The 11,920-nt window shown below is 28.1% G+C and overlaps 2 protein-coding genes across 7 annotated transcripts; both read right to left on the reverse strand.

Moving 5' to 3' along the window:
• Window positions 1–1,559: 1,559 nt before the first annotated feature.
• LOC145187750 (vacuolar protein sorting-associated protein 45-like) lies at window positions 1,560–9,583 on the reverse strand. Its single transcript, XM_090095116.1, has 15 exons — window positions 9,429–9,583; window positions 9,155–9,289; window positions 8,775–8,835; window positions 8,539–8,618; window positions 8,191–8,259; window positions 7,789–7,926; window positions 6,097–6,207; window positions 5,833–5,925; window positions 5,476–5,628; window positions 4,799–4,966; window positions 4,035–4,193; window positions 3,834–3,944; window positions 3,615–3,736; window positions 3,360–3,491; window positions 1,560–2,058 (listed from the first exon to the last, which is right to left on the reverse strand). The coding sequence occupies exons 1-15, from the start codon at window positions 9,519–9,521 to the stop codon at window positions 1,962–1,964; spliced, it is 1,722 nt and encodes a 573-aa protein (XP_089951242.1). The 5' UTR covers window positions 9,522–9,583; the 3' UTR covers window positions 1,560–1,961.
• A 427-nt stretch (window positions 9,584–10,010) lies between these two features.
• LOC145187261 (PSME3-interacting protein-like) lies at window positions 10,011–11,875 on the reverse strand. Of its 6 annotated transcripts, none has more exons than XM_090090056.1 (6): window positions 11,522–11,875; window positions 11,283–11,382; window positions 11,069–11,194; window positions 10,636–10,762; window positions 10,441–10,514; window positions 10,011–10,303 (listed from the first exon to the last, which is right to left on the reverse strand). In XM_090090056.1, exons 3-6 carry the CDS (start codon window positions 11,187–11,189, stop codon window positions 10,224–10,226), a joined length of 402 nt encoding a protein of 133 aa, XP_089946182.1. In that variant the 5' UTR covers window positions 11,190–11,194; window positions 11,283–11,382; window positions 11,522–11,875; the 3' UTR covers window positions 10,011–10,223. The 6 variants fall into 6 exon arrangements, 4 of the variants coding, with proteins under 4 accessions (XP_089946182.1, XP_089946175.1, XP_079919729.2 ...); XM_090090049.1 differs by having other exon boundaries at window positions 11,283–11,387; XR_016453240.1 differs by lacking the exon at window positions 10,636–10,762 and having other exon boundaries at window positions 10,441–10,545; window positions 11,070–11,194; window positions 11,283–11,387.
• Between the last annotated feature and the right edge of the window lie 45 nt (window positions 11,876–11,920).

The following is an 11,920-nucleotide window of genomic DNA, read 5'->3' on the forward strand; positions in this document are numbered from 1 at the left end:
TGCTGAATAAAATTAAGTAGTCAACTGTTTGTTTTTTTTTTGTCATCCGACTGCATTAAGGCCAGAGTAAGCTCTTGTTGGTTTGTTATTGGAGATTTCTTATTTTAGGTTTTTATGGCCAAGCGTATTTCACTAAAAAAAGCAGAAGATATGATTTGTTCAGTGTACTTATGTTAAAGCATAATTTATCTAAATTCAAAATAAATACCTAGAACTTAAAATATCTTATCTTTAGTTGTCAAATTTTTTAATTAACTGAATGTCAGATTAGTTGCGTAAATTGTACCTTAAGGCATGTCTTAAATTGTACCGACGCAACCATTCTGACAGCTAAAAAACGCGTGTAAAGTTTAACAAAACCCTTTTGAGATTTCAATTAGAGAAATATCCATACTTACAGTACAAACTTCACCACTTAAACAAAAAAATAAAAATTTTAGTATTACTCTTGTATTGACAAGCAGTCCTTAAAAAGATGCACTCTAGTTCAGTTTTACCAATATGTCAAGGCTGGTGTCATTATGGCTGTGCAGGTGTTAATCAAAAACAGACACAATATATCTGAAACTTTTGCCAAAAATAATGTTTTTATGTATTTTATTTTACAATATTTAGTGTGGTTGTTTTTAAAACAGATATAGTATATATTGTTTTACATTATTTAGTATAACTTTCTTTAATACCTACCTTCCTCCTCTATTCTAATCTTAGCTAAGCCATTGGTAAACATACAATTTAAATAAAAATTGTACCATATGTGGTGAAACCTGTTTTCGGCATTTTCCAGAAGAAAAAAAAATTCAAGTTGCATAGAGTTTGTTAAATAAAAAACTTCATTTCATTATATTATGGGGAGTTAGGTGTTATGTTATGTTATATCAGAATATTTCCAATTGCTGATTCTATAAAAACCATTCCTTTTAATCAGTTCTTTAAATCCCTTAAATCTAAAATCATAAAATATTTGCAAAGCTGTAAAGTAATTGAAATCAAGAAAGTGGTACAATATTGGATTACAATGCTACAATTAAGGATCTAGTTTCCTTAATTGTACTCTTAGCGCTATTTTTTAAATTTGATTCTTCGAGACTTAACGCTTTTTAAATTTTGAGTTTTTTTAACATCTTTACAACAAACAATCCCTAAATTATGAAATCCTATTGAAAATCCATGTTTTCACTCAGTAGATTACCTACATTTTTTAGTTTTGTCTTAGGGGGTACAATATTGGCAACCTTACCCTATTTCAAATTAGCCTCCGACTCATTTTCCTTATCCATCAATTTTTATTTGTAGAAGTAAAACAGTTTACTGCTAACGAAGCTTCCTTTTCAGAATTAGCTTTATCTAATACTGAAAAGGAAGCTTCCTTTCTTTATTTAACCGGTGTTTTAGTTTGGCTTTCAGCTTTTTCTTTGATTGACTCGCATGAAGCATCCTTTTCTTTACCACATGGTGGACCACTGTACGATACATGTAAACTAAGTCAGAGTTTGGAATATTTCTGATTTTAAAAAACGAACTTTGAATAAATATTAACTCTTGAATAAAAATTCGAATTGCGAAAAAAGTGTATTTACTATACAAAAAATAAATATACAACGATTTTCTTTTAATTTACATCATTAGGCCGCCTTCTCGCATGCAATAAAACAAGAATAAATTAACCAGCGAACGAGGCGGTATTACCTTACAAAAACCAGCAACGATTACTGTTAACAAGGCTCTTTACTAATGGGTAATCTAGCTACATTTTTTGGGAATAAGGTAAATACGGATATGCAGTGTACTTATAATAGAAACCAAGATAAAGAAAGAAATTGTTCAGCACCTGGTCAACTTAAAAATTACGTCATCATAAGCCATTATTTATGACAAGCAGTAAAGCATTGCATTTATAAATTATTACTAATTTAAAATATAACTTCAATTTTCAAGACCTAAACTATTGGGGGTTACGATTACGTCATGCCAGAGAACTGAGACTGAGAGTTCGTAGAGTAAGAAACGGACGGCGTCGAAGTCAACAGAGTACTTTCGCGAACTTCTGCAAGGAAGCTAAACAATAACGATAATAATGTTGATTATAATTCTTTAAAGAAAACATACTATTTTTTTAGATTCAAGAAACGAAAAAACGGATGTTACAATATACGAGTATTAGGGTGACCCTTATCTTTAAACTTTTTAACAGTTCAGCTCTCTTGTTCCAATAAAGAAAACAAAAACAATGATCTGCGGAAAATTTATCTCGACCGGAAAAATAGGAGGTGATCCTCATTGGTTTTGAATGTTTTGCTGGGTTAATGTTTTAAAGGATCATCATCATTAATATTATTGTTGATATTACTATTATTATTATTATTAATATTATTATTATTATTATTATTATTATTATTATTATTATTATTATTATTATTATTATTATTATTATTATTATTATTATTATTGTCATCATCATCGTCATCGTCGTCATCATCATCATCATCATCATCATCATCATCATCATCATCATCATCATCATCATCATCATCATCATCATCATCATCATCATCATCATCATCATCATCATCATCATCATCATCATCATCATCATCATCATCATCATCATCATCATCATCATCATCATCATCATCATCATCATCATCATCATCATCATCATCATCATCATCATCATCATCATCATCATCATCATCATCATCATCATCATCATCATCATCATCATCATCATCATCATCATCATCATCATCATCATCATCATCATCATCATCATCATCATCATCATCATCATCATCATCATCATAGTTATCATCTTTTATATTGTTACAGTTGTTGCTATTGTTGTTATTACTGTTGTTTACTTGAAAATGCGATTGACATTGAAGAGAGGTGTCAAACTCATTTAGGATTACAATAACATTCTCCTTAAAGATGAAACTTAGAAAAAATTTGTCTTAGTCAATTTGTCGCCGAGATAGTAAAAAAACACCCAACTGTTATTTAAGACTCCTTTCGCAAAAAATAATTTTCAATCTTCGTTCATTCGCAATATGCTTTGATTCTACAGAAATTACTTTTCTTATAGAAGCTGTAGTTAAAAACCTAATTATTTTAAAAAGTTATTCTAGGAAGTATTCGAATTAACTTTTGAGTAATTTAATTCAGAATACTTTTAAACTATTCTGGGAAGTGTCCACATAAATTTCGTGAATCTTGTTTCATTTAACAACTTTTTGTTGTTAAATGAAACAAGATTCACAGGTAGAATCAACAAAATATTACCTTTCAGAAAACTACTTTTAGCTAAGGCTACCCTATTTTGCATAGATGGATTATTATATATAGAATATAAGCAATACCTTTCCACATTATGCACCGTGCTTCCCCCTAAGAGGACACGAACACCAGGATTATTGCGATTTGTTTCGTATACTGTGATACTTTCTTCATAGGTGCACCCACCCACCATAAAAATTATAATATCTTGAAGTCTAAATACATTTTCAAGTACCACCTTTAATACACGAGTAAAATAAATAACAACGATTTTCTAAAATAAATTCTGAAGCAGCAGAAGTCTTAAGATAAATAAAAAGTTTTTTTTTTTTAATTACCTGTCTCTTATGATGTCTTTACCAAGGTAAGGATATTGTTTTTCTGCTAATTTCCCTTTGATTAGATCGTCGAGAATTTCATGAATCAAAGGTTTATGTTGAGTGTAAATATTTTCTACCCCCTTAAATATGACGAGTATTAAAACTGTAAACTTCAATTGAAAATTTTTTTTTAAAAAAAAAACTTATTTTTTTGTAAAAAGAAAAAAAAGTTAAAACCTTTAAGCCTTTGATAAACTTCTTGGTCATCGCCAGAGCGTTCTTGTTCTGCCCAAAGACATCACTACCCCGTACGGTTGCTCCACAATATTCAATTACGTTTAATACTAGCTATGAGTAGTGAAAATGTTTAAACATACCCGAAAACTACCAAAATAAAAATCTTCACAAAATTTCAAAAATCATTTTCACAAAGATTACTTTAACAAGCTGATCATCAGCGCCCCTCTTTTGCAGATCGTTCCGCAAACCTTTTATGTCATTGTTCGATGTTCTCTCATAACGTAGAGTGTACAACAAAACCAAACGCACTGCATCTATGTGACGAACTTTTGGGTTTGAAAGGAGTTTTCGCACATTCTAGAAGCAGAACATAAGATACTAGCAATTTTTAAACGTTTTTTAGCAAAATCTTTTCCCTTGAAATCATTACAAAGTGTTGATTAAAGGTTTTTGTAATAACTTCATTAACATAAATTTTCATTACTCTAGTGCACGCATACACGTTTATGTAAATTTATATACAAAGTTGACTTGGAAATACTTGCAATACATTCTCTGAGAAAGAAAAAACATGTATTTGGTTATTTTAATTTACAATTTCACATGTGGATTTAAAAATTGTTAAGTCTGGTGTAAAAATTCTTTAAGTCGCTTACTTTTACAATATATGTCGATTGATGGAGAATTATTCAAATACACCAGTTAATTTTATGAGCAAAGGATTTTATGAAAGTAAAAAAGATACAAATTAGTTTTGATTTTATTTCTGACAATATTTCTCTGGTCTAGCTACACTAATACATTATAGCTGGATTGCCCTTGTTATAAAACACCTATTTTATTATTTATATTTTCAGTTTAAACTGCTATTTTTCTATATTATCATATGGAGTACATTGCCTTTAGGTATCTTTTGATCTAATTTGTTCTTATTTAAGTAAAAATACAAATAATCAACCTACCTGTAAGTGCAAAGCATGATCAGATCTACAGGCAATGTCTTGCTCCAGTTCAGAGACTTCAAGCAGACAGTGATCACTTACTAGCCTTGAAAGTTCACTTACAACAGTAACATGTTTTGAAACAGTTCCTGACATCTTGCGAAATTGCGGGTAGTTTTCAACAAATGCCTAGACATTCAAAATAACTATTTTTCGATAAAATCTCCATAAAACCTGTACTGCTTCAGTTTCTATCCTGAACAAATTCTAATTCAGGTTATACCTCAGCCTTTGCCTTTATACCCTAAGGTAGTTCATTTTTTTTGCCTGAGTATTTTAGGCAGAAAAACTAGTTTAGAATTAGGCACTTTACCGGAAGCTTTACCTGTAACAATTTGGTACAGAAGTAGTTCAGATAAATTGCTTAAATCTTGTTTTAGTGTTAACAGATTCAAAAATATATATTATTAGAAAAAGATGATATTCATTATCAGAAAAAGAATAGGCAAGGAAGATTATCAGATTTCACATTAACAAAAAAGATAAGAGGAAAAAGTGTTTATTTTATAGGTCTACTGAAAACTTATAGTATCTCTAACTAAAGGTAAAACGCCAGTTCTTTTTAAAAAAGGGAATAAAATAAGAAAAGAAATAATGCTTATAATTCTCCAGTTTATAAAATGTAAAACTATTATAACCTTCATATCAGCAATCGACTCAAGCTTCTGATTACTTTTAGCATTAACTTGGAATTCATCCATCAGACGCTTAATATTAGCAGCTATTTCACCAAAATTCAAATACATATTATCTCGATATACATCATCATGTTCTGCTGATAAAACTATCTCCTAAAATAAATAAATATTAATTATGCTCAGAAGAGAAGACTGGTTCATCTAAGTATATATTGTGTTTGCTCTGCTTAGCAGAAGGAATAACAATAAAGTCATGAACTTTTTTTTCTTTTAGATTAAATGGTATAATGTTGATTGGTGGCATAAAATGTTTGCAACTGTAAGATGACTTTTATTAACACACACACAAAAAAAAACCTTTAAGTCTTTTTGCACACCAGGTACTGCTGACAGATCGATTCTATTATTTTTTATTCCCAAAAGCTCATGCACCATAGCTTGATAAGTCCACTAAAAAAAAAAAAGCTTATTAAAACTAGAAACTTTAGCAAAAAGACCCAATTAGTTTAAGATAATATTTGATACAGCCTAATCCTAGCTTCAAGTGCAAGTCATACAAGTTTACAAGTACTTCAATTAGTAAATATCAAATTATTAATAAATTATCAAATACTTTAATACTTGATTTAGTAAAGGAGTAACCGGATCATCAGTTCGATCAACAATCAGCAACAAAGGTGAAATATCAGATTGACGAAATTCAAATAAGCCACTTTCTTGGAACATCTTTTGCTAAATGAAAACACAACAGATATTATACAGTTAAAAATATTCAATATATATCAGTGTATAAAGATTCAATATATATCAGTGTATAAAGATTCAATATACATCAGTGTATAAAGATTCAATATATATCAGTGTATAAAGATTCAATATATACCAGTGTATAAAGATTCAATATATATCAGTGTATAAAGATTGTCTGGAATGATAATGACTCATGGGGTTTTCATCTTGTTGATACTATTTGATTACATTTCTTGAGTAATGGCAAAATGCAAAATCAGGTAAGAAGATGGGAGGATCATTATACTTTCAGATCATATGCATATATTTTTAAATATTCTTACACATTAACTTTGAAGTTCATGTTTTGGTTTGTAAAAAATGGGAGAGCTTCAATACCATAAGAACACATGGTTTTGATAACATATGAGCACATGGCCAAATCATAACTTTCTTGCCAAATTTCTCAGCTTTAATTGCTTATAGCAAAACATCAGGCTTTATTCCTTTCAGGTTTGTAGAAAAATTGCTGGCCTGGGAGCATTGAACAGCTGAGTTTGACATAGGTTTCATCATCTATTATAATGCAATTTTGATTTCCGCTTTTGGCCTTAGAAGAATTGCTGTTGGGATCTTCTAGGGACTTTGTTTCCTGTATGGCTTGTAGCCATATCTCTTTTGGACTTCTTGGACTGTCAACTTGGGAACACCAGTTTTATTAAATATATCAAACTGAGTACTCTGAATTTGTATCAATCCCCCTGATCACTTTTTAAACAAGTTTTAAACTTGACCAACCTCTTTTTCAGCTACTTAACTTTCTTTCTGATCTGTGACCTTCACAATTTGATGATATGACTGACACTTATATCATCAAATTGTAAAGGTCACAATATACAAATTGAGGTGTACTTTTCACAGTCAACTATTTTATCTTCTTGCATTCTTAACATTTTTAAAAATGAAAACAAACTTTTTTTCTTTAAATGACAAAAAATTAAAAAAAACTAATTCAAAAATTTCTTCATTAACTTGGCTATAAAAACCATGGAGATTGTTCTCTACACTACTCTCAACATAAACAACATCACAGGTTTCTTTTACCCAGCATTAAAAGAATCCCATACTTTTTCAGTAATATATTCTATTAGAATGACAATCCCAAACCTTTCTAATATATACCATCTGTACTTTAACATATACATAAATTAAGCACTGCTCTAAAAACTCTTCTTCTCAGACCAAGTTTTTCATTTAAATTTTGTAAATGGTTTTAATTTTCAATTGCAAGTTCTGAATACAGGAAATTAATTTTTACAGTGATCTAAACAGATTAAAGTTTCAACTTAACTTTAGATAATTTTTACTTAAACTAATTTAACAGAAAAAAAAAAAAGAAAAAGTAATATATATATATATATATATATATATATATATATATATATATATATATATATATATATATATATATATATATATATATATATATATATATTAAAATTAAAAAAAAAACAACACTTTATAAAGTCATAAAGGAAAAATAATGCATAAAAAATTAAAAAAGGAACAAAACAAATAACTTACCATGACATTTTCAGCTAATCTTTTGCACATCAAAGATGATTGTTGATAGCGGATTATAGGCTTTTTTCTTAATGATAATAGCAGAGCAATAATACCATCTGTTGTTCGCTCTTGTTTATCTGCTTCCCAATTCTTTCCCTATAAAAACAATGCAGCTTTTAAAGATTAAATTTATATTTTGTTAAGTAAAACTAGAATTGCAAATAAGGAACTATAAGTATTGATTTCTTTTTAAGAGTGCAGTTAACTTTTCTACTTATAAATGCTTAGTTATTTTCCATGTTACAATCCTTTTTTCCTTATTATGGCTAAAAAATGTGTATTGTTTACATTATAACTTTTAAGTAAACATAAAAAAACATCACAATTAAGAAAAGTGAAACATACTAAACTAAAATTCACCTTTGAAGAACCCACAATATTCAATGAAAACACATGTGGACTGACCGCATAATAGTCAGCATAAAATTCCTAAAAACAAACTTATAGCCAGAAAATAGTAATATTTATGTGATAATATGTGTGGTTGTATTGTTTTAACAAATAGAGAAATGCTTGAATAATTCATTACTATTAACAAAAGCTTGAATAATACATTATTTTTACATGTTGTAGTATCAAAAGTTACAGAAAAACGTTCAAACTAACTAAAGTTACAAAAATTTAAATTTCTAAAATCTACAACTTTCAAAAGACTCAGTCAATACTCTCATTAAACAAATTTAAGTGCAGTTGGTTTTAGTTTTATACCTGAACTTCTTTAACAACTTCTTGGTCATCACATTCAGCAAGCTGCTTTACATATGACTTTGCTAACACATTACTAAAATCTATGCCAAAATATAATACCACTATATTAAATCAAAAAAAGTGAATGCACCACCATTAAAAAAGTGAATGTAACAATCATTAAAAAAATGACTGTAACAATGGTTAAAACTGTTGATGATCTTGGAAAAAGTCCTTAAAATTTTAAATTAACTTACATAAATAATATGCTCCATACTTAGGAAACTTAAGCTCTTTCTTCAAACTCTCTGTGTTCTCCTTAAAAATTTTAAACATAAATAATTATGAACTTCTGAATAATTATGAACTTAAACTGAAGTATTTAAAGACAGAGTCCCTAAGTTTAATTAAAAGAAAAGACCTAATCTAAAAGAAAAGACCTAAGAATTCAATTATCTTTTAAATGGTTAAAACTTTTGTCTTACAAAAAATTGGTTAAAATGTAAACAGAAAAGTAAATTTTAAGCTTAACTAAATTTAATTTTGAAATCAAAATGTTTGTAAAAGCTTTAGAAGTATTCAAACTTTTCAAAAAGTAGTCCAAGCTCAAGTATGTAATTATGTGTTAAAGACTTACTTTAGTTGGTCTGACAAAAACTACTGCTTTTAAATGCTTCATTGTTTCTCTGCCTTGTGAATCTATACGTTCAAATAGAAACACTTCTTTTTGCAATATTTCACTCTGTGCATATACCATACTTACAATTCCAGTCTAAATAAAGAACTAATTTAATATGTAAAAATATCATTGGAAGAAAGTTTTTAAAAATTTTTTTACTTATGTTTTGTAAGAAAGTGTCAGGAGTTTTACTTATCCATTGAAAAACATCCAGAAGAGTAGAAAAAATTACTGTATCTTTGTCCATAAGCAGAACTTTCATGCCAGGTCCTGCATCATCAATCATCTTTGTTATGTAAAGCTTTGCAGCCACTATCACATTCATTTTTATTAATTACTTGTTTGTTTCACTAAAAACAAAAGTTGCTATGCCAAAAGAGCAACCAATAAACTTCTGAAAAGGTAACAAACTTTTCATTATTAACAGAAGAGATTTGAGCAACTACAAGCTGTTAAAAAAAATTGAAGCAACGCAAGTCTTTTATTGACTAATTAAAGAAAAATAGAAAAAAATCAATTTTCTGCCACAAGAAAGAAAACATCTTTTAAATTTTACAAAAAACCTTTATAAAGCAAATTTGTTACAAAGCTCATAAAGCTTATGAATTTCTTATAAAGCTCATTGCATTATAAGAAATTCAGTTGCTTTATGAGCTTTGTAACAAATAAGTTAAATTTATGAGCTTCATAAAAAATGAGTTTTATAAGAAATTCATGAACTTCATGAGAACAATAAATTTAGAAGATTGTTGATTAGTGAATTACGATGAAGGTACTTAAGAAAGTATATTATTAAAAAATAAAAGTGTAAGCCTTTTAAGAGTAACATAGCATTAGCTGACATGATCAAGCATAAATATATAAATACATACACAAAAATATATCTAGACAGATTTTAAGCAGTTTGATTGATTGTTTTACAAATTTTAACTTGTAAACCAAAAGGTTTTAATAAAACTTGCAATTTTGCTAATATTATAAACTTCAACACCCAATGAATAAGACTTTCAGTTTTTCTGATCACATTTTAATCTTCATCACTTGATGAATATGATGCACTGAGAATTGAAATGGATTTGGTGGAGATAGGATCAACACACTTTGATTCTAAAAAAAAAATGTCTTATAGAAGTATTAAAAGATTAAAAAATAAGTATGAGGAGCAACTGCATCAAGTAATACTTAACAGCATTTAAAAAAAAAAAGAAGAATGGTTGTAAAATAAGGATAACTAAAAGTCACACCTTTTGTGCCACTTTGTAAGTCTTTCTCTTCAATGGGAAATTTTTTCACACAGGATTTCTCATCCACTGCTTTCCTAACCATATTCTTAACAATTAAGCTAATAACTTTTTTAGAAAAAGGTATTTACAATTAAGGAACTAAAAATATAACCAGATTAAGTTAAATCTAACTGAAGTAGTTGCCAAAATGTTTACCTTTTTCGAACAATACCAGATGCAACAAGATCTTTCTGTGATTTACCTTTTGTTTTAAAATCTTCAGGTAATTTACTTTTACTTGGTTTTTGTGAATTATTCTTTAAACTTTCATCTTCTAAAGCGGCATATATGATTGTTAAAGGATAATAGAACACACACAAAAAAAAGTTTCAAATAACTTAAACTTGTCAAACATTTTCGAAACTATTGGTTAAAAAAGTCCTTAAGCAGAAAATCTAATAACAAAAATGTTTTTTAAAAAAAAGGATTATTTGCATCTTTCATAACTTTTTCTCATAAAAACATGGATTAATTTGGAAACATTGAACCTTGTAAGTTTTTAATAACCCATTTAAAGTATAACCTCTAAAAATTTCAAGGAAATTCATTATAATTTAAAAAGAGCAAACTTTATAATATGGAAATGATACTCTATAATCCTTAAGTTCATTTGTTTCTTCATTAAAACGCATGGAATCCATTTCCAGTTTTTTCTTTGCTACCATTTCTAAAAAGCTTGCATCCTCTTCATTCAACCCTTTGTATATCATATTCTCTACAGAAGAAAAAATAGAAATATCATTACTTAGAAGTTTAACTTTAATGAGATAAAAGTAAGCTTTATTTTAATAAGACGACTATACTAAATTTTAATTGCTCTTCAAATTCCTCTTGTTTTTTATCTTTCTGTTCTTTTAATCTTTCATACAAAGAGCGAGTATCTCGGAAGCTTTCTTCATCAACCTGTGCTGTATAGAAATTCACTCACACTTAAAATAAAAATTTAAAAAATGATATAAAAAAATGGAAAAACTTTGCAACTTTTAAAGTTGTATAGTAGTTGCTTTAAACTTAATTATAATAACTGAAAAGTTTGACATACGAAGTTCTCTCCCTTGTTCACGTGCTTTTTCCCATTCCTCAGCACGTTTCTTCTTGGCTTCTTCTATATCAGTTTCAGATATAAAGTTCATATTTAAATATTTTACTTTTGGGTTGTATAAGTTTTTATCTAAAATATATTAACTAAATAAGTTAACATAAGCAAGTGTTGCTGATAAATATTTCATTATTATCACACAACTACTAACACCAATCTTTTTTTAACAAAAGAAATATAAATATTATATTTAATCATATTAAATCATCTTTAATTATGTTTATTTCTGATGCATTTAAAGCACTAAAGTTTGCTTTACCAAAAACATCTCAAAATATTAGCATACATTTGGTAAATACAGGGTATTCTTACATCTCAGAGAGATCCCTTTTTTTAAAACAT

The sequence above is a fragment of the Hydra viridissima genome, unplaced genomic scaffold (genome assembly GCF_058129835.1).
Source record: "Hydra viridissima isolate aposymbiotic clone 2 unplaced genomic scaffold, HvirCarnegie_v1 scaffold_1, whole genome shotgun sequence".
In the NCBI taxonomy this organism is placed as follows: domain Eukaryota; kingdom Metazoa; phylum Cnidaria; class Hydrozoa; order Anthoathecata; family Hydridae; genus Hydra; species Hydra viridissima.